Source organism: Helianthus annuus, chromosome 15 (assembly GCF_002127325.2).
Source record: "Helianthus annuus cultivar XRQ/B chromosome 15, HanXRQr2.0-SUNRISE, whole genome shotgun sequence".
NCBI classification, from domain to species: Eukaryota; Viridiplantae; Streptophyta; class Magnoliopsida; order Asterales; family Asteraceae; genus Helianthus; species Helianthus annuus.
In genome coordinates, this window is record NC_035447.2 from 2,983,100 (window position 1) to 3,006,553 (window position 23,454).

The window sequence follows — 23,454 nt, forward strand, 5'->3', positions numbered from 1 at the left end:
AATCATTGAGAATTTGCATGTTATAATGTCATGAAACATATGTAAGGTCAAATCCCATAACCAAACATCATAAATCGTGGCCCAAACATGAAGCCTATCATATGATATCTTATGACCCACATTTTGAGGGTCATATCACATGTATTGGGCATGTTATACAATCACTAGGACAATATATAATAGATTAATAGACCATGGGTGGGTTTACTTAAGCATGTCTCGTGGTCGTCGCTAATCACATGCCATTGCACTAAACTTGTGTGCCTAATCCATTAAATGTGAGGAAACCAAACATATTAATCACAAGGTAGTACTAATTGATCTCTCGTAGTCATAACATCTTATATCCTTAACATGTGTGATAGGGTGTTCACACTACTACACTAGAGTTCAAATCAAGCCGAATTTAAACGAGTTCGAGATCGTTTTCGAGCCTAAAAAAAGTTTGTTTAATAAATAAGTTTGAGCTTGAGCCTTACTTATCGTGTCCAAGTTGGTTTGCGAATTTAAACGAACATATTGTATATATAGTTTTTATTTTATATATTGAAGATATATTTATATAATAGTTATTATTATATATAAATACCCGGTACGGTATGATTTGTTACCGGTACTGACCGACATTTAAAGGTAAAAACCGGTAAATACTAGTAACGAAAACTTTAAATGCCTGTACCGAATCGGTACCGAAAATCGTACCGGTAACGGTTTGGCATCGATTCTAAACCGGTACCCGGTAATATTTGCTCATCCCAAATCAAAAGTCTTTGTTCGTTGAAGTTTATAGGTGCTCGTGACAACTATGACCCTAATAGTCTAACAAGCATCAAGGTCGATAGAGGGTCAATACGAGGGTCCGTAGTTTTTCATTTTGAGTTTTATGTGTTGTAATGATGTGACCAAAATTCATTTAACATTTTTTTATTGATATTTTTCATTTAACTAGCTTAGAAATCCATCTATTTACATGAATATATAAAATGTTAAATAGTTACTAATAAGAATTTAAAAATTATAAAATTATATTTTAAGATAAAAAATACGGTTAACTAAAAGCAATATTTTTAACTAATTTTTGTAAATTAAGAAATACAATTTTTTTTGAACGGCCAACAAACTCAATACCGAGCATTCTCGGGACACCCACTGGACAAACGGAGTACTCCGAGAGTAACCCGAGTGCACCGCCAATTCCGGGGAAAACTCGGTTACCTACCCGACGGTGAAATTACTGGTAAAACCCGTTTGGCTTAAGAATCCAACCCAGTTTCCCTGGGTCTCCTATCACTGCCCACCAATACCTCACTCTGCACCAAGTGAGAATCAAACCTGCATCTCTCAAAAGAAATACAAGTTCTCCATCACTTGATCTAGAGATTATTGGCATTAAGAAATACAAATACAAATGAAAAAAAAAATGAGGCTAAAAAGTAAAAAAATTATCCCACCGTCATGTTACATGTCAACTTACACTTGGACGTTGACGAGACTGACGGCGATGTCTCTTTACCGTTATAAAGCGTCCACTTCTCCGTTAAAAGCGCACGTTAGTCCAAACACATCACACAAACTGTTGTAGTAATTGAAAAGCTTCTCATCAGCATTCATGGCTGATTGAATCCATCACCGACGTTCTTCACAATCACGTATTCAACTAACTTACATAATAACAATAATATTATGTGTTTCTGATTCTCCTAATTACAACAATCTACTACTTACCGGAGCTTCGAATCTGGAATTTTTTTTCCAATTTTCAAGCTCTGATTCGGTTATATTGCGGTTAATTGATGCTCATTGATCGGTTTATGGACACTGTTCGTGATTTTAGCTAGTGATCTAGCTGATTTTTGACGGAATTTTGTAGATCTGAACTGTTCATGTTCGTCGGTGACGCTGGTGATGACGGAAGCTAGAAATTCGCTTGCTGTTTGTAGCTCCAGTGGTGAGATTTTCGTTAATTTGATTGTTGATTTCGTGTTAGTTGTGGATTTAGTTATGATGTTTGATAGTTTGCTGTACGGTTTGGAGATTAGGTTTTCGAAATTTCATCTATAATGTGATATTCACTTGCTGTTTGTTACTTCATTGGTGATATTTTCGTTAATTTGATTGTTTATTTCGTGTTTGTTGTAGATTTAGTCATGATGTTTGATAGTTTAATGTACGGTTTGGAGATTAGGTTTTCGAAATTTCATCTATAATGTGATATTCGCTTGCTGTTTGTTACTTCACTGGTGATATTTTCGTTAATTTGATTGTTGATTTCGTGTTAGTTGTGGATTTAGTCATGATTTTTGATGATTTACTGTACGGTTTGGAGATTAGGTTTTCGAAATTTCATCTATAATGTGATATTCGCTTGCTGTTTGTTATTTCACTGGTGATATTTTTGTTAATTTGATTGTTGATTTCGTGTTAGTTGTGGATTTAGTCATGATTTTTGATGATTTACTGTACGGTTTGGAGGTTAGGTTTTCGAAATTTCATCTATAATGTGATATTCGCTTGCTGTTTGTTACTTCACTGGTGATATTTTCATTAATTTGATTGTTGATTTTGTGTTAGTTGTGGATTTAGTCATTATCTTTGATGATTTACTGTACGGTTTGTAGATTAAGTTTTCGTTGTATAATCTGTAATGTGATATTTGTTAGCATATCCGTTAACGTTAACAGATTTCACGGTGCGGTTTTCGTTAATATATTCGTTAATTTCATGCTAGTTGTGGATTTGGTTATGATGTTTGATGATTTGCTGTACGGTTTGGAGGTTAGGTTTTTGTAATTTCATCGATAAATGAGGTTTGTTAGTATATTTGTTGATATTTAATGAGTTTTACGTTGCGGATTTTGTTAATATGTCTGTTAATTTCATGTTAGTTGTGGATTTATTTCTGATGTTTGATGATTCACTGTACACGCCTCGCTTGCGGTATGCCCATATAATGTATATATGTGTGAGCACTTGGGTGGCAAAAGTGAAAGTGCACTAATTTTAACGTTATTTTACTAATTTCATGAAAATAACGTTAAAAAGCGAGGGACGGTTAACCATGCATCATGTGGTGGCGTTGATAGCCGAAAGACAAGGGGATACATGCGCTAATCGGCTTTTGTCCCAATTGCTGAGTGTTATGTGCCTTATGTCCAAGGCTTGATGCAAAACTACTACCGAGCCGGGGGTCTCACTGGAAGCAGCCTCTCTATTCCTACGGGGTAGAGGTAAGGCTGTCTACATCTTACCCTCCTCAGACCCTACCTTTGCTTTGCTATTGGTGGGATATACTGAGTATGATGATGATGATGATGATGATGATGATGATGATGATGATGATGATGATGATGATGATGATGATGATGATGATGATGATGATGATTCACTGTACGGTTTGGAGATTAGGATTTCGAAATTCCATCTATAATGTGGAATTCTCCGTTAATGTTGTTTCAGTTTTGCTGTTATGTTTTGATTCCAGTTGATAAGTTATGGTTTTTGTGGTTTAAACCCTAATTACTTGGACTGTATCTATCATCTGTTCCATTTCCAGCTATCACTTGATTTTCGTTAATTTATTCGTAAGTTTCATGTTAATTGTCGCTTTAATTCTGATGTTTGATAATTCACTATACAGTTTGAAGATTAGGTTTTCATAGTTTCATCTATAATGTGAAATTCTTCGTTAATGTTGTTACACTTTTGTTGTTATATTCTGATTCCAGTTGATAAGTTAGGGTTTTTGTGGTTTAAACCTTAATTACTTGTACTGTATCTATCATCTGTTCCTTTTCCGGTTTTCACCTTCGCTGTTACATTTTGATCCCAGTTGATAAGTTAGGGTTTTCGTGTTTTAAACCCTAACTACTTGTACTATATAGTTGTCAAAGGCACAAGGCGCACTCAGGGCGCAAAGAGGAGCCTTGGGCCTCAATGCAAGGCGCTTAAAAGGCGAGAGCTTTTTTAGGCGAGACATATAGTATAAATTTTTTTAGGGCTTTTAGACATGTTTTAGGCTTCTTTAGGGCTAGTTTAGGTTATTTCTAGGCTTGTTTAATGTTGGTATAAATGTTTCACATCTATAAGAGTTGTGCTATACTTATCACCAGTTTCATTTTCAGTTTTCTTCTAGGATACATAACGCCAAGATGTTCAAAGTTATTTCGTTTTTCAATTGTTGACCTAGTTTACAATACGGTTCAAGATTTTGCATTGTTTATGAATTACTTGACATATGGTAGATCTGATAATGCTTCCCGTACTCAAATTGCAGGATATATAAACAGTACCTGTTGTTTCTTGCTGAAACAATTACTTATTCTATATATCATCATACTCACTGTTCATGCTGATTCCCTTGATAACCAAGGCAGAGAACGGATTATATCTCAACCTAAGAGACGTCTTTCAGACCATGGCGCACCCAAAATTGGGCTAGCACCAGCTGAACCACCCAACTATGAACCATTGATGCGGTTGAGTGAAGCAACACCTCCTGTTTCTGGGTTCACACCCCCACTGTTAGCCGATATTGCTCCTACTCAATCTGGTGTTGGTAAATTACCAACTGGTTTAGCTCAGCCACCGCTGTCTCCTCATGCTTCCAGTAAGACATCTTTCTTTGATTATTCCTCGGTATAAGTTTTTGATTTGACCCATTTACTTACGATTTACGTTTGATAAAAAAGGGTTAAACGGGTCAAACGTATTGGCAGTCGCCCAAAGTTTAGTTTTTTTACTGCATAGAACCGTGAAGTCGTTTTATTTAAAGATATAAATTATTATTGTAACAATATTGTTTTCTGATCAGATGGTACACATAAATTGCATACAATATTTTAAAACATACAAAACAATATTTATGGGTCAACCCAATCTGGTCTAGACCGTGTGTGACATGATAATTTTTTGTAAATTTTGACTATCTGCTTATGAATGGGTTCGTTTGGCTTTTGTTCTATATCAGATGGGTCAAATTTATATATTTAGCCACAGGGGGAGCGGGTCAAATGGATGGAAAACATGAAACCGACCCACATTTTTTTTACTGCCCACAACGGCACAACCTTTTAAATCTGTTTATATTGTCAACAATCCTAATCAATATATTTAGTATTCATATACTATTTTAAAAACAGACTAAAAAGTGTTTGTTGGTCAACCCAATCTAAGCTGGACCATTTGACCCGTACTTAAAATGACTTCTGTTTTTGTTTTCTTTTTGCAGACTGCTGTGGACCCCAAACGGTGCTAAAACGAGACACTGAGGGGTGTCACTGTGTATATCCAATAAAGCTCGACATTCTTCTATTAAATGTCTCATCGAGCCCAGATTGGAATCAATTTCTCGAACAGTTTTCTACTCAACTTGGTCTTAATGTTTCTCAAATTGAGCTAATAAACTTCTATTTACTCAGTTTATCAAGACTTAATATTTCAATGGATATAACTCCACACACCGGAATCAGTTTTACTTCCACTGAAGCTTCTCGTATAAACTCTTCACTTTATACGCACAAGGTTCAACTAGATCCCAAGCTTGTTGGTGGCTATGAGCTACTTAACTTAACCTGGTTCAAACCCATTGCTCCTACCCCGGGTAATTTCTTAATTATGTGATATTAAACTTTGTTTCTTAAAATAGTGGCAAATTGCACAAAGAGTAAAATGCCATTTTCGTCCCTGAGGTTTGGTCGGTATTGCGACTTTCGTCCAAAGGTTTGTTTTTCTGGATCCAAAAGGTTTGAAATCTTGCCATTTTCATCCGGCTCGTTAACTCCATCCATTTATATATCTCCGTTAAGTCAGGGGTATTTGCGTCTTTTTTTGTTAACTTAAAGGGCAATGCAGTCTTTTTCAGGGGTACTCTGTCTTTTTAAATAAAGTGAAAGACCAAATTGCCCTTTAAGTTGACAGAAATGCCCTTGACTTAACGGAGATATATAAATGGATGGAGTTAACGAGACGGATGAAAATGGCAAGATTTCAAGCCTTTTGGATCTAGATGCGAAAAAACAAACCTTTGGACGAAAGTCGCAAAACTGGCCAAACCTCAGGGACGAAAATGGCATTTTACTCTTGCACAAATTAAAAGCATACTTTACACTGACTTTCGTCCAAAGATTTGCTTCCCTTGACTTCTTCGGATTTTGGAATTTAATCACTAACTTTACGTTATTTAATTTGCACAAACTTTACACTCCTTCTTCACCATTTTGCATATTAAAATTCTAATTGTTATGCATACGTGCAGCACCTCGTGTTGATACACCGCCTAAAAAATTACCTCCTTCAATGCCTACAACTCCAGCATCATCAAATACTTCTAGTAGTGGAAAACGCCTCAGTTTGGTTCTTGTTGTGGGCATTGGTGCTGGAATTCTTTCTGTTGCTGTTATTTGTGTTCTTATACTCTGTTCTTGTGCTTCACGTCGAAGAAAACCAGAATCATTGCCAAAAGAAACTGGTATGAATTTATGCTCATTATGGATATCACCTTGCTTATTTGATTTTAGCTATTTTAAGTCTAAGATAATTAGTTTTTAGTGTGTGGGTAGATAGAATATGACCTAAGTAGTAAATGCAGTAATTAATCGGATGTCGGTCAAGGACCGATATATTTGAGATATTGGTTATCGCGGTGGGATATCGGTAACTTTAATATCATGCTGAATTTATATATATAGCAATTTAACACTAACAGTTCGGTATACTTTCCTACCATTAACAAATTAACCTTTTGCAACTTGCAAAATACTACAATTGTAGCAAGTAGGAATTGATTAAGACTTAAAACACTAACAATTAACAATTAAGACTTAAAACACTAATAGCAGCAATAAGAAGAAAGCAAATGGTAGAACTAAGAAGAAAGGTACTGATATCGGGAAAATCGGTGATATATTGGTCCAATATCGGCCAATATTACTGATAATATCGGTACCGATATTCTGACCGATATTTTGCACCGATATCTCACCAGGGGACCGATAACTGATATATCACTGATATATCGTGATATTAACTACATAGAATATGACTATGATTACCTGATTATCAAGGACATAAGTCCAGAATAAATTACTATAGTTCATTCCATTTAACCATAAGGACTTTTAACCTAATTGCTATCTCTTACAACCCCATTTTTTACTGCTGATTATCTGATTATGATTATTCATTAATGACTTTCAAATCACACATTCAAACACCCCTTATGCATTTTCATTTTTTTGTCTGTTTCTTACTTTTTTATATAACCTTGTGAAAACAGCGAAACCAAGGACGATGGAGTCTCTTCAAACTGCAGGGTCCTTTACACACCCTTCAAGCACACGTTTCCTTGAATACGAAGAACTTAAAGCAGCAACGAATAACTTTGAACACTCAAGTATACTTGGTGAGGGTGGATTTGGAAGAGTTTTCAAGGGTGTTTTAAGTGACGGGACCAATGTAGCTATCAAGAGGCTTTCTAGCGGCGGCCAACAAGGCGATAAAGAGTTTTTGGTGGAAGTTGAGATGCTTAGTAGGTTGCATCATCGGAACCTTGTGAAACTTGTTGGTTATTATAGCAATCGCGACAATTCAGAGAATCTGCTTTGTTATGAACTTGTTCCAAATGGTAGTTTGGAGGCTTGGCTTCACGGTACGTTAATTATTTGTTCTTGTTTCCCCGTTAGACGTTTCTTTTGATAAGGTATAATGTACATGGATGTCTAGGCCTGTAAATGAACCGAAAGTTCATGAACAGTTGGCTTGGCTTCACGGTACGTTAATTATTTGTTCTTGTTTCCTCGTTAGACGTTTCTTTTTATAAGGTATAATGTACATGGATGTCTAGGCCTGTAAATGAACCGAAAGTTCATGAACAGTTCATGAACTTGTTCGACAAGAAGTTCGTTTATTTAATAAACGAACGAACATAAACACAATTTTTTTAAACGAACAAACATGAACACACATTTGTTTGTCCATTTATGTTCGTGAACATCCGTTTATGTTTGTTTATTTGTGTTCATTTATGTTTGTTCATTTTATGTTTGTTCGTTTATTTTCCCTCCATTTTAAATACATAAGTAATCATATTTATATAAATATTAAACATAAAAGGAACTTTTTAACTAATTTATAAATATAACTAATTAGTAATTAGGCTTTCTTTCTAGTAATAAAAATGAGTTTTCTAATGGATTTTTTCGTAATTAATCACTGATTTAAATAAATTACCTTATGCTCGTTTATGTTTAGTAAATTTGTTCATTTGTGTTCATTTATGTTTCTTCAATTATGTTCATCTGTGCTGTTTATTGTTTGTTAAATTATGTTCGTTTAAGTTTGTTCGTTTATGTTCCTGAACTGTTCGTTTAGGTTTTAAACGAACACGAGCATGCTCATTTTCTTAATAAACGAGCATGAACAAAAAAATGTGTTCGATTATATGTTCGTGTTCGGTTAAAGTTAAATGATCAAACACGAACAAAGTGAAGATTAAATTTTTCTGCCTTAATACTTTGTGTAAAGGGTGTTATTGTCTTTTTGCAGGCCCACTAGGGGTTAACTGTCCATTGGATTGGGAAACAAGAATGAAGATTGCCCTTGATGCAGCAAGAGGACTTGCGTATCTGCATGAGGATTCACAGCCTTGTGTGATTCACAGAGATTTTAAGGCTTCTAATATTTTACTAGAAAACGATTTTCATGCTAAAGTTGCAGACTTTGGCCTAGCCAAACAGGCCCCAGAAGGCAGAGCTACTTATTTGTCTACTCGTGTTATGGGTACATTTGGGTTAGTTTTTTACTTTCTCACATCTTTGAGCGAATATAATTGTGTGATATATAAGGTGATTTTAAGCTTTCTAGCCATATTAAAACTCATAATAAATGTGCAAAATGGGTGGGTCGGGTGATGGCGTGATGCGCCACTATGTTTACGGTTCAAATGGATTGGGTCGGGTTGGGTTGGACTTACGTTTTTTTTTTGTAAAGATTTAAAAATAAATTCATAATAATACGATGCCATTTACGTCCCTTTGGTTTGTGCACTTTTGCCATTTCAGGCCAAGTTTCAAAATTGTACCATTTTCTTCCCTGACATCCTCGAAACGTGTCATTTCAGTCCAAAAAACTAACCCTAGTTTAAAAACTCAGTTAGCTCAGGGGTAAAATGGGCATTTTATACAGATTTTTTTTTCATTTTTTAACTTATTATATTATTATTATTATTATTATTATTATTATTATTATTTATGTACTAATAATAAGTTTAAATAAACGAAAAATAAAAAAAATATGTAAAATGACCATTTTACCCGAGCTATCTGAGTTTTGTTAACCGGGGTTAGTTTTTTTTGACTTGAATGACACGTTTCGAGAATGTCAGGGAAGAAAATGGTACAATTTTGAAATTTGGCCTGAAATGGCAAAAGTGCACAAACCACAGGGGCGTAAGTGACACTTAACTCTAAGGGGGCGTTTGGTTCGCAGAATGCTTTGGAATTGGAATTTGTATAGGAATTAGAATTTGAAGGAATTGGATTTGGAATTTAACAATTCCAACTGGAATTGTAAATTGTTGGAATTGGAATCTCAATTCCATTTTTGTTGTGTTTAGTTGTCAAATGAAATGGAATCCATCACCTCGGCATCCACAACCACCAGTTCGGGTCAAAACGGTACGCGTCGAAACGGTTCGATTCAAAACGGTACGGGTCGAAACGGTACGGGTCGAAACGGTTCGCCTCGAAACGGTACGCGTCGAAGCGGTTCGCCTCGAAACGGTTCGATTCGAAACGGTACGGGTCGAAAGGGTTCGCGTCGAAAGGGTTCGCATCGAAACGGTACGCGTCGAAACGGTTCGCGTCAAAACGCTTCGATTCGAAACAGTACGGGTCGAAACCGTTCGCGTCGAAACCGTTCGCGTCGAAACGGTTTCGGGTCAAAACGGTCGAAGATTCCAATGAATTTACTTTAATTCCTTCACATATAAGAAGGATTTTGAATTTAGTTAAAGAAATTTGAAGGAATTCATGCCTAATTCTAATTCCAATTCCATTGTCAATCAAACACATGAAGATTGGAATTGGGATTCTAATTCCATCAAATTCTTTGAACCAAACATCTTAAGAGATGGAATTCAAATTACAATTCCCTTAAATTCCATTGACTTCCAGCGAACCAAACACCCCCTAAGTCTCTTCACTTGTAAAAACTCAATGAAGTCATGTGACTCTACTTTAGCCAAAACGTCGTTTTGCATAATTTTGCTCCTGCACTTATGAAAACTCGACAAGTAGGTTATTGTTTGCATGGTTAAAACCAAACTCTATTCGAAGGATCTTGTTGTCGAGGTTCTATAAATTTAGGGACCTAATCAAACTTTTTTTTCAAGATTATTATGAGTTGATGAATAGGAAATCATTTACAGGTATGTGGCTCCTGAATATGCTATGACTGGGCATTTGTTAGTCAAAAGTGATGTGTACAGCTATGGGGTGGTTCTACTTGAATTGTTGACCGGAAGGAAGCCCGTGGATATGACCCAACCGTCTGGACAGGAGAACCTCGTCTCTTGGGTAAGTTGACTTTTACTTTATCTATGATTTTACACGGAAAAAGATCTACTAGTATTAAATGATTTGGAATTGATAATTAGGGCTGCAAACCGATCAAATGAGGTCTTGATCGTGTTCGTTTGTTAAGAAATATATATGTGCTCACGAACTGTTCATGAACACTTACCGAACGAACATCGTGTTCGTTTGTATTTTGTTAATTTTAGGCAACGAACGAAAACGAACGTTGATGAACACAAAAGTAATGTTCATGAACACAAATGGAAACAAATGAACTCAAACAAGCGTTCATGAACAAAATATATAATCCACTACGGTTATTAAATATTTCATTTGTCGGAATGTTGAAGTTTTTAAATAAAATATAAAAACTGAAACACTAATGAACGAACACAATCGAGCATAAACGAACACATTACCAAACGTTCATGAACATAAATGAACGAACGCGACCTCTATTCATGTTCGTTCATTTAACCAAACGAACGAAATTTCTTGTTTGTGTTCGTTTGTTTAATAAACCAATGAACTCAAGCAAACTTCCCGCCGAACAGTTCACGAATTGTTCGCTGAACGTTTGGTTCGTTTGCAGCCCTATTAATAATACTCAAGACTCAAGAGGTGAATAACTGACGGGCCGATTGGGTTGGTTAACAAGTCAAAACTGGTAATCTTATGGTACATGTTGGGCTGACCCGAAACATTTTATATCATAAATTCTGACTTCTTATAAACAATTAGTGTCAAATATCATTAAAAAGTTATAATATTTTAACAATACAGTCGAGGCCAATCCTAAGAGATAAGGACCGTATGGATGAGCTAGCGGACCCGAAGCTCGGAGGAAAGTACCCGATTGAAGATTTAGCGCGGGTTTGTACAATTGCCGCAGCATGTGTATCCCCCGAGGCAAATCAAAGACCAACTATGGGCGAAGTTGTACAGTCACTAAAAATGGTCCAACGTGTCGCAGAGTATCAAGACACATCAGCAACAAATACCCGCCCGGCCCAAAAGCAGTCGTCAACTACTTTTGAATCGGACGCTACATCTTCTATTTTCTCATCGGGCCCGTACTCGGGCCTTAGTGCATTCGACCACGACAACATTTCCCGTACAGCTCTCTTTTCGGAAGACCTCCATGAAGGCAGATAACCAGAAACACGGGCTTTCATATCTGATAACGTCAGGATTTTGCAAGTGGAAGTTGGATAAAGTCGGGCCGGGTTGGATAAAGTTTGGGCCCGTTTTCCACTCATGATGAAAGCTTTTATCGGGTTTCATGGTGCAAGTTTAAGACCTCCAGTTTGGTTTTTAGAGTAAACCGGAAAGAGGAGACCGACCACTCACGAGCCGGTAATCATTTAAAGATTTTTTATATCCTTTAGATTTAATTTCTTCACTTTGGTTCTGTGTTTTTATAATCATATCAATTGTCAATTATCATGAAAAAAAGTATATACAATTGTGCATTTCTCCTTTCTTACATGTAATCTTACCTACTTCCATTTACTTATCTACGGTTATGCTTCTGGCTTAAAATTCGTTCGAAACATACATGAATCATTTATAAAAGAGAGTTACAGTGTTTCTGGTTACATCACGTTAGTCTTTTTTTGAAACGGTCAACAGAATCAATCCCGAGCACTCTCGGGGCACCCACTGGACCAAACGGAGTACTCCGAGAGTAATCCGAGTCCATCACCAATTCCGGGGAAAACCCGGTAACCCATCCGTCCATAGGCATGGCGGTGAAATTACCGGTAAAACCCGTTTGGCTCAAGGATCGAACCCAGGTTTTCCTGGGTCTCCTATCATTGCCCACCAGTGTCTCATTCTGTACCAAGTGAGAGTTGAACCTGTATCTCTCAAGAGAAATGCAAGTCTTCCACCACTTGATCTAGATATATAATATTTGTTTCTGTGAAAGCTTAATCTTGTTCGATGTTCTTCTGATCCAAATAGTACGTATGCATGCGAGATACTAGAACATAAGAATGTCTTATCTCAATTACCAGTCTTGTTAAAAGTGGTTGCACGGTGGTTTTTCAACCACCAGAATGCTCTCAAGATGAACCCCGAGTCATCCCTGCCTATCCTTCAGGTGAGATGGTCCCCACATCTCTATCTGTTTCAGCGACACCTGTCATGCTCCAACAGGTGGAGAACATTCCATGCCCATGGTGTGTATGAGTGTGCTGACGCCATTCCTGCTCTGATTGGGAAAAAGTATCCACACTCAGGTTGTGCCTGGGAGGTAATTGGCTGTGCGTGGGACCACCGTAAGACAGAAAGTATGACGATTCATTTATCTTGTACGACCGATCTTTCGCCGCGTGTCTCTAGTGATGAGATCCATGGCTTGTTTCGGTACATTCCTCTACATGTATTTAACACACACATTAAACAACATATTCGAATAAGACAATGAAGTTATTTTCATAACAAAAAGTTGAAGACTTGAATATGCCATATGGGGTATCAATCATTCAATTGAATTATATGGGCCATTAGGCCCACAACCCACATATGACAAATATGGAAACTTGTATCTATAGGCTATAGCTGATTAGCTGTCACATGAAGGTAGCCAGTAGCCCATTTAACATTTACTTATGTATTATTTTTAATAAAAAATATTTTCAAATATTCTAGTTCATACATATAACCAAAAACGGTTGAAACGAATCAATCCATGTCTACAAACCTAACCCTATAGTCTCTTACCATGTGTACAGATTATATAAAAAAGACAGTTTATAAAAATACAAAACAATACATGTTCTTAAGAAAACAAGACACCAAGTCATGCCGACAAAGAGTTTGGAGTACGCAAACGTGTCAAGTCGAGTCTGAACTTGACTAAGCTTAAGCTCAAAAAATAATGTATAAGAGAGTTTGAGCTTAGCTTATTCTAATATTTATGTTAAAGCTCGAGATCGACTTATAAATAGTTTTACAAGATTGAATCTGGCTGGCACAAGACTCATTTATTAATCAATTGTTTTTGTGTAAATATATAAAATAACTAGGTTAGAATCAAGTGTACTACACGAGTTGAATAAATGTTATGCTATATACCTATTAATAAAAAATATATTTTCAAAAAACTCATGTATTGTGCACACTGGTTGGAAAATATATAATGTAATTTGGTAACACATATACAATCGTTATGATATGTGTTTAAGAAATAATTTTTAAAACATTTTTTCAACTGAGATCAACTTTTTATGTAATTGTGAAAAGTCAATTCAATTAAAGTGTGCTTATTTCTTTAAATATCCTTTTAGCATAGGCAAGTTAACACAGTATCATCCTTAAAAAATGTTTTTAATCAAAATTGATTTATTATTATTATTTTTTAATTGGGTTAATACCATAGAATGACAACATACCTTAATATCCGCCTTTATTTCAAATATATCATTAAGTTGTTGATATTTTTTGTTAGATTAAATATGTTAAACCTTCACACAAAACCCACACTTACTTCACATATATATTTAATTTATAATATATAATTATGATGATATTTTTGAATTAAACATTACAACATGATATCTTTGGAATAAATTTTGAGTTAATATGGAGAATGATTAAATTTAAACCCAAATATGAGTGGAAATAATTTTCATGTTTAAATCGTATTACGTGATCAACTGTTTAATATTTCATATTTGAAAACTTATATGTTTATCAATATAGCCAACAGTTTATAAATATACCACAACAGTGTTTCTGAAATTATATACGAGTCAAGATGAGTTAATTGTATAACAAAATAAGGACAGATAAATTTATGGTTTATCTAAATAATATTTCAATGTTACAAAAAAATGTATAAATTATTTAAGAAGCTTCCTAAAAAATGATAGCGAAGCACTTTAGAAGCGGTTTTAATATTGACTAATGATTATTATGAGCAAAAGATTGCAAGCTTGTGAGATGATTATCAGGTACATTTACTTCTCATGTTATCTTTTGTAAGCAAACAATTTTCATTATTCCATCCATGTAATACATAGTACTATATAAGGTAGAGGTGTACAAAAAAACCGGTTTTAGAACCGAAACCGGAAAAAAACCGAAACCGGTTTTTTTTTAACCGGTCCGGTTTTATAACCGAACCGCCGGTTGGTGACCGGTTACTATTATTGATCCCAAAAACCGGTTACTAACCGAAACCGGTTTTAAGAAAACTGGTTAAAACCGGTAAAAACCGGTTTTTTTGAAAAAACCGGTTAAAAACCGGTCCCAACCGGTTACACCGGTTAGTGTTTTGGACTTGAAAAAACCGGTTAGTAACCGAAACCGATTATTAAAAAAACCGGTTATTGTTTTGAACGAAAAAAACCGGTTCAGTTAATAACCGTAACCGGTTTTCAAAAAAAACCAATTTGTACACCTCTAATATCAGGTCACATCCTCCACCACATGCTGCCTAGACCCACCAACTTTACTCACTTTGTCTCTCCAAGTTTCTAATAAGTCTGCGAAAAATAACTGTATACCTGTAGCTTCTCTAATTATACTTGATGATTGTTTTCATCACCTTTGGCTCATAGTAGTTTACATTTACATATTATACATCGTTTACCCACTACATCTTGTTCTGGTTATTGCTATTTCATTACTTGTTTGTGTTCGTTTGTTAAGCTTTTATATCAAGCAAACGGACGGTTCACGAAAGTAAACTCGAATGGAATTTCGTGTTTATATGTTCGTTTATTAAGGAAATGATTTTGTTCGTGTTCGTTTGTGAACTTTATAAACGAAAGGAAATGAGCGTAATTGATAAATGCTTGACATACCGGAGTCTTTATGTCAGGGGCGAAACTAGCATGTAATTAGGGGTAGCCCGGGCTACCCCTCGACATTGTCGGCAAAATGCAAAATCAGTGCAAAAGTTTTCTTTTAGAATACCCCTAAACTTTTCTTCTAAATTCACCACTGTTTTATGTATCGAGTATTTGAGTCCAGTGTAATTTTTTCTTCTAGATTTGCCTTATAATTAGGACTTTTTTTTGGCTAGTAAACAATATTGTTATAGACAATTACAATCTTTCTGTAAATTTCCCTTTCTACCATTTTTACAGTAATATTGTTTAGACTTTAGAGTAGTAAATACTAGTAATAAGCATTGATGTACGTGTTTGTAACTTTTTTAATTAAGAATATTATAGATACAATCTAATTATTGTTAAGAATATATATTTTTTTCTTTTTGTTTGAAAATTCATTAATGTTGTTTGGGTCAAAGAGAAACCCTAATCACATAAATAAGATAGAAAGCACTTTGACAGCTCAAGCCTACATGCACCCATGTTCTTGAAAGAGCTCGACCACTATGTGTAGTTTGCTTCGTCATTGAATATGGTCCAATAGAAACCATTGAGTGTGCTTCAAGTTATATATTACTTGCTTCCTAATTAATCCACCTCAACTCTATGATACATCACACATGATCATATGATCATATATAAGATATATAATACAACTCATAGATGATATAACACATTTTAAACCACACACAAATAAACAAGTAAACAATCACAAGAACGCAAGGATTTGCGTAATTAGTCGATCATGATTCATGTCATGATTAACTTGGGGCGAGAAGATCTCTAGTTCTTTCTCGTGTTTGTTCAAGGGTAACCAAAACCCTAGCTAACTACAATTCATTGGGTCACCAACTTAACAATTCATCCAAAAAAAGCTATATTATATCCACTTGCGAATAGCCCAGTGATATTGATGAGTTAGATAGAGTTTAGGATAGTAGGATGGATATCAGGGGTTTAACCCTCATAATGTGCAAGTTTAGCGGTAAAAAAACATGCATAATTGATTATAGTGCTCAGGGGCGTAGCATTTAAGGGGCCGGGAGGGGCGCCCGACCCCCCGAACTTTTCGCTCAGTAGTGTTGTACATGTAGTTTTCGTATAGAAATTTTTGGGTATATACGTTTTCGACCCCCGGTTCTATAGAAATTTTTGGGTATATACGTTTTCGACCCCCCTGACGAAAACTTCAAGCTTCGCCACTGATAGTGCTAATGTGATCAGAGTTTGATTGCAAGGCAGATATGATGCATGCATGCTTATAAGAGGTGGCATGCTGCATGCCATTAATATATATTGCATATTAGTCGTGACATGAGATAAACCAGACAACAACGTTAGTAGACATAAACCGAACATGTTACAATTCATTCAACCTCTAGCTAGACATGCTTTGTTTGATCCTATACATAGAATTACATGGATTTAATAAAATAAATATTATATATTGTAAATTACATAGATTAAACAAAATAAATATTAAATAGTTAGTAATGAAATTTAGTAACTATAACACGATATTTTAAAATAAGATACATCTGACATTTTTTTATTAACTTTTTCTTTAAGTTAAAAAATAAAATATAAATGAGTGAAATACGAGAAGAGGGAGAACAATTCTTGAACTTATAGAGTTATGCACGTGACACAACTAATTACTTATTTATTAGATATAAATATAACAAAATGTTATAAAGCTTAATTGTGTTTGGGAACATGGGATCTAGTTAGCTAACCCTGTCCACGCGTGCATATAATCGATGAATCTAGCTAGATTCAGGTTCGAGATGAAAAAGTCTTAGAAATAGGATGTTCACTACAAAATCCGTTTTAAATAGAGAACCGTATAGACACTTATACTTTAAATATAATACATAACACGGTTTTTGAATCGTCCCATTTTCTCTTCTAGTACATGTGATTGATATAGCTAATTCTCAACTTAAATTAGGTTATGTTAAACATACCAATGTATCTAATATACATACCCCATTTTCAGATTTTAAATGTGCATTGAATTTGGGAAGGAAGAGGAATAATCCAGGGTGTTTTGATGAGAATGAAACATAAGTTTCTTTTTTGTTTTTGGTGTTTTTTTATAATAAACAAAACAATCATTTGGTTCCATGTGCATTATTCTCCTCTTCAGAACATGCCTCCCAATATATAGATAGAACTCTAAATCATATCCAGAAACAGATTTGGTTCCATAGTTGGGTTAATTGTATCAAATTATTATAATTGGGTTAATTAATTTATACCAATATTATATATCATTATGGTTAAAGTCTTAACATTAGTGGCAACTCAAATAGATTTGGCCCTTTAATAAGGAGCACCACAACAATATATTAAATCTTAGGATTTATACTTATAACTTATAAGTATTAGTAACTACGGTTCTTATAATGTATTTTTCAAAGCAACAATATACAGGATACAAGATTTCCTTCTAGCTATATACGTAATAAATGTGTTCACAACGATTGATCACTAAACATGCGTCGTGTTCCTTTCCATATGTGTTTTCCTTATGCGTTATATGTGTTTTACTCTAACAAATACTAATATCTCCACAGGTTTTTATACCATTTCCTGTGGTTATTTTAGGTCTTATTTAGAAACAAAATCTCTAAAAATTAAGTTAATTGTCATAATGTGTGTTCAACCAAGAAAAAAACCCTAAATGATGTTCAACAGAAAAACTATTAACATGTATTATGTATATTTCAAGATGTTACAAAATTTGGAGTTTTTTGTACACTAACTTTTATATGTGTATATATATAGTTATTATATGAAATTTCGAGTTTTTTATACACTAACTTGCGTACATATAATTCCTAAACCCTACCAATAGCTTGGCTATATATGGAATTATACTGGATACCGGTGATTGCTATTGTATTGTTATCATTTTTATATGAGTAAACTTCCATTTTGCTCCCTGTGGTTTGGTCGTTTTAACGGTTGGCCCAATCATTTAAAAATAGTCATTTTACTCTCTGATCTATGAATAATATCACGATTTCACTCCCCGCTCCAAACAGCATCCATTTTTAAACGGTAAAACCTGTCACATGCATAACATATTTAGGGTTTTAAAAGGTAACTGTAAAAGATCTGGGTTGGGAAAAGACTTAACATGTGTTATGCACGTGACAAGTTTTAACGATTAAAAATGGATGCCGTTTGGGACGGGGAGTGAAATCGTGATGACTTCATAGATCAGGGAGTAAAATGACTATTTTTAAAGGATTGGAGCAAAACCGTTAAAACGACTAAACCACAGGAAGCAAAATATTACTCTTTTTATATTATTGTTTTCGGATGTTTCATGAAATTAGTTGTGGAAAAAGGTTCTTAATTAATTAATACTATATAGACCAATTATATATAAAAAGAAACCATAAAAAAGTTCCCCTCCTTAGGTGGATGCAAGTACACGTATCACCTTCCACATGCATAACATAACATTATCTATTTATCCACAAAATAGCTACTAATCAACCCATCTCACAAAACACATATAAAAACCCCTCAATGCCACAACTATATTCCATCCATAATTCATAAGTTGATTATCTACACAAACATAATCTCAAAGTCTATCCACTTTTTAAAGGATAAAAAACTTTTCTTGAAACAAATCATGGGTGCCCAAGATTTGCATCAAAAACATTGTGATTTGTTGGAAATTAAAAGAAAATGCATCAAAAACTCATCAAGAAATCTTTTATGGAACAAGGTTATGGAAGCTAAAGCCAAGGGAACATGGTTAGGAAGTTGGATACAAAAGATGGAAGCAAAAGGAGGCCAAAAACAACATTCAAACTCAGGTATAATGAAGCTCAGAAGAAAGAATAATACTGCTCTAAAGATGATAAAAAGAAAGCGGGCTCGAAGGGCGGGTCAAGAAGGTTCTAGAAGGTGTACCATGATCGAAAAGAAGGTTCGAACCTTGAAGAAATTGATCCCAAACGCGGGCTCGTCGGTTGGTCTTGATGGGCTGTTTAGAGAGACTGCTGAGTACATATCAAATTTAGAAATGAGAGTGAAAATTATGCAAGCTGTGGTAAATGCATTGTCAAAGTCTTGAGTCAATTTGATTGTTTACTTAATTTTAATGATTTACAAAGTATAATGAAGATGATGTATGAAAGTATATGATCATATGATATTCTGTAGTGTAATTAAAAAAAAAAACCTTTATTTGCATTATATTTATTTTATAAGTTTACTTGCACTTTAAGCATGAACAATTGGCAGATGATCATGATTGCTGCCAGGGGCGCAGCTTAAGAGGGGCCGGGGTGGGGGGGGGGGGGGGGGGGCGGGGGGCGACCCCCCGAACTTTTTGCTCGGTAGTGTTATATATCCAGTTAAATTTGTTCTGGAACCGCATTGAAAAGTTACATGTTCTGACCCGTTACCCAACCAGTCTAGACCTTATCATTTTGTCACCTCTAGAAAAGATTAAAACTAATATTAGAAAGTTACATGTTTTAACCCGTTAAACAATCCGCCCATGTGACCCATGAATGTCACCATAACCTGTAGGCTAAAATTCACACAACACTCTCATTATATGGCATAGTAAACTATTTAATGCAAAAATGAAGTAATTCACCCACTGTTGCCATCAGAGGCGGAACCACAATATAATTAGCCGTAGCACGGGCTACGGCTCAACCCCCTGTTCGCAGTGTTATTTTTTTCGTTTTTATACAAAGAATACCCTAAAAAAATACGAGGATACCCCTAACCATAAAAAATAGGATAGCATAACAGTGTACATCTAATTCTTTTTACAAGCCCAGTCATAATTGTTAATAGCCTATTAAGCTAGCCCATTAGCCCAAGACCCAAAATAATAATAAAACAGTCCCATTTATATGTTGATTATGGTGGCGGCAATGGGCCTGTTTTATACGCAATCGAATGGGCCCGAAATTTTTGAACAATGACATGGTTTTTGTGCAGTCGAAAAGGATTTTTTTTCATAAAGTAAAAGTGGACGACGTGTTGAAACGATTTAAGCTATGTAAAAAATAAGAGGACAAACCTATTAGGTATTTGTTTTACTTTATTTATTTATTGTCGTTTTTTTAATATTGTATGATTGCACGGTAAATTTTTTTTTTGGGATATCCCTGATTTAATAGGTTGGTTCCGTACTGGTTGCCATAGTAATAAAGCGTAGTATAACAATGTTATATCGCGCTTCCAAAGATAAATGTTTAGCGCGTATGTTCTTCTAGTCTAAGTAACACTATAGAACCATACATGCCATCGAGATCAAAACTAGAAACACCATTATACAACAACCTTTTTTTGTTCATGTTATGAAACAGTTTCGTTTGGCTTTTAACATGTACTTATAAAATATTATAATAACACAAGGATGGATCATGAAATCTTCAGGAAACAGTCCTCAAAAGAATAGTATTATCCAAATAATATCAACACAATTTGATAAAAATTCATTGATCTTACAAGTTACAAATGGATAATGTTTAATTATGCAATCCTTACTAATGCTATTGATGTAACCCCTGGATTGGGCTTAGTGTCTGGGCTGGGCTTAGGTAGGTTAGGCCCAATAGGCCCATTGGGCCTGATAGCTCACATTCTATATGTATGTTCCAGGCTTCCAGCCTTGCTTTCTCTGTAGGCTCTTGTTAGAATCTATTCTTGCAAACATGACAGGAATACATTTAACTTTTATAAATTAATTCGTGACCATGCTCATCAATTCATTTGCAAAATTTCATCCAACTTAGTTAAATCTATACTTTATAATAAAAGAAACCAATGGAGGGACACTTGTCATTATTCTAGACCATCCTTATTTGTAGATAAAGAAACCAATGGAGGGACACTTGTCATTATTCTAGACCATCCTTATTTGTAGATAATTATTATTTAATTTAAATTATTAAATATTTGTATTTTTTTTTAAATAGTTAGTTTTATTTGGATTAACGTAAAATAGGCATACATACATAAAATATAATCGAAGGTGAGTTCTTTGAAAATTTTCAAAGCGGATATATCAAATGTGAGTTCTTTGAAATTTTCAAATCAGATATACATACATAAAAAAATAATACGATAGTGATAATTGTTAATTCGCCCATGGGCAAAGAAAACAAACCAAACATCAATGTTTTGAGTTTTTTTTTATTTACTTTTTTAACATATTTGTTTATAAATAAAAAATATGATAGTGATAATTAATTGATTCGGCCACGGGAGAAAAAACAAACCTACACCAATGTTTCGATTTTTCTTTTTTTACCTTTTTAACATATATGTTTTAGTTAAGAAAGGTTTCGTCTTACGGTTGTAAAGAAAGCAAGTTCAGATTAGAAGTAGGTTTAAATAAATCAATGGGTGGTATATAGATCAAATGTATTAAGAAACCAAAATATAAATAAGAGTAAATTATGATTTTCGCTCCTGTGGTTATATCACCTTTACCCTTTTAGCTCAAAAAGTAATCTTTTAACATTTGAGTCCGCAACGTCTTTTTTTCTAACCCTCTTGGCCGCCAACGTCTTTTTTTTCTAATCATTTGGGCTCCTAAAAGTAAATGGACGGGGTTAGTGTTAGGGGCCAAAAGGGCTAGAAAAAAAGACGTTGAAGGCTTAGATGTTAAAAGACTCCTTTTGGGCAAAAATGGTAAAAGTGATATAAACACAGGGGCTAAAATCGTAATTTACTCTAAAAATAACAAATCTTTATTATTATACATATAAATAAAAATGATGTACACGTGGCTGGTGTTCAGTCCATGTACATTATGTTTTCAGCCTAAATTATGACATGTGGCTCTCTATTAGCAGTAGGATTTTAAACACGCGCCTACAAAAACTGGCCCACTTTTTATGTCTTTACCGGTGACTTCCACCTTCTCTTTCACACACTTTACTTTTCAAAAATCAACTTAGATTATGATTTGACACCGCGTTGTTATTTTTTTGTCACTTCTCTAAGTGAACATATAGCACTTATTTTAATATTTAAAACTCATTTTGAATCATAATATTTGCTGTTATATATATAGTGATGTAGAATTGACAGAAATACTAGACTACATTGAAATTGCATTGCTTGGATACTCACACATTGCAACCATGTTAAGAAGCTTCGATGTGAGTCTTGACTTGAGGCTGCAAGAGTAATGGTTTCTGATCCATTGCTTGCATTGTTTACAACCCCACATATTATACCTCAACAACTACAAACTTGTCTATAGTATATCTCCATTTTAACTTGAATTTACGGTCTATGTTGTCACCTCAACGTTATGTCAAATCTTGGTTCAATAAGCTATTCCTCTAATTAATTAGAGGTGGGATGTACTCTTTTGTCATTATTACTATCGTTATGGGTTTAATTTTAAAAAATTGTAAGCTATTTTCGGCTCTTATATTTGGCCTAATGTCGTGTTGTACACACTTTTTTTATTTCATATTTTGTTTTGTATTCAACCCGTGTAATACACGGGTAACAAACCTAGTTTTATCATAAACTAAAACATTTACTCCATTAAACCATCAGATATTCTTTTTGCAACTATATTCTCATAATTTTTATAAGAGTAAATTACAAGTTTTGTCATTTATGTTTGCACCAAATTGCAGGCGTTGTCCTTTAGCGCAAAAGTTTACGAGTTTTGTTCTTAACGTTTCAAAATCCTGCACGTTATGTCCTTTAGACCAAACCTAGTTAGATTTTTTGGTTAAATTTAGTCATGTGCCTTGCACATGAGAGTATTGTTGTCATTTCACCTTCTCAAAGGCCTTGCACATAATCATATTATATTTGCATAAATAGAGTTTTTCTCTTTTACATTTTCACAGCTCTACAAAAGTTCGTTGATCGATCGGTTTCCACCAATATGTATACACACCGGAGTTAGGATCCTTCTCATCTCCAACTTCGGATACACGGTGCAAGGTTTTTAAAATATAATGGATGATTCTTGTAATTTCAAAATTTGGTATACGCATAAAGGATGAAAAGTGTAATCT

At 34.6% G+C, this 23,454-nt stretch overlaps 2 protein-coding genes across 2 annotated transcripts; both read left to right on the forward strand.

Moving 5' to 3' along the window:
• Nucleotides 1–1,562: 1,562 nt before the first annotated feature.
• LOC110910048 (probable serine/threonine-protein kinase PBL21) lies at nt 1,563–12,091 on the forward strand. Its single transcript, XM_022154758.2, has 8 exons — nt 1,563–1,948; nt 4,274–4,606; nt 5,228–5,599; nt 6,254–6,466; nt 7,274–7,645; nt 8,542–8,785; nt 10,424–10,571; nt 11,355–12,091. Exons 1-8 carry the CDS (start codon nt 1,906–1,908, stop codon nt 11,724–11,726), a joined length of 2,097 nt encoding a protein of 698 aa, XP_022010450.1. The 5' UTR covers nt 1,563–1,905; the 3' UTR covers nt 11,727–12,091.
• Nucleotides 12,092–18,941: 6,850 nt separating this feature from the next.
• LOC110913123 (transcription factor UPBEAT1) lies at nt 18,942–19,636 on the forward strand. The gene has a single exon (XM_022157975.2). The coding sequence runs from the start codon at nt 19,068–19,070 to the stop codon at nt 19,512–19,514; it is 447 nt and encodes a 148-aa protein (XP_022013667.1). The 5' UTR covers nt 18,942–19,067; the 3' UTR covers nt 19,515–19,636.
• The last annotated feature ends 3,818 nt before the right edge of the window (nt 19,637–23,454 follow it).

Coding starts and splice junctions, on each gene's coding strand:
- LOC110910048 (XM_022154758.2), top strand. CDS start 1,906: ATGACGGAAGCTAGAAATTCGCTTGCTGTTTGTAGCTCCAGTG. Junction 7,646..8,541: donor TTTGGAGGCTTGGCTTCACG/GTACGTTAATTA, acceptor GTCTTTTTGCAG/GCCCACTAGGGGTTAACTGT. Junction 10,572..11,354: donor AGGAGAACCTCGTCTCTTGG/GTAAGTTGACTT, acceptor TTAACAATACAG/TCGAGGCCAATCCTAAGAGA.
- LOC110913123 (XM_022157975.2), top strand. CDS start 19,068: ATGGGTGCCCAAGATTTGCATCAAAAACATTGTGATTTGTTGGAAATT.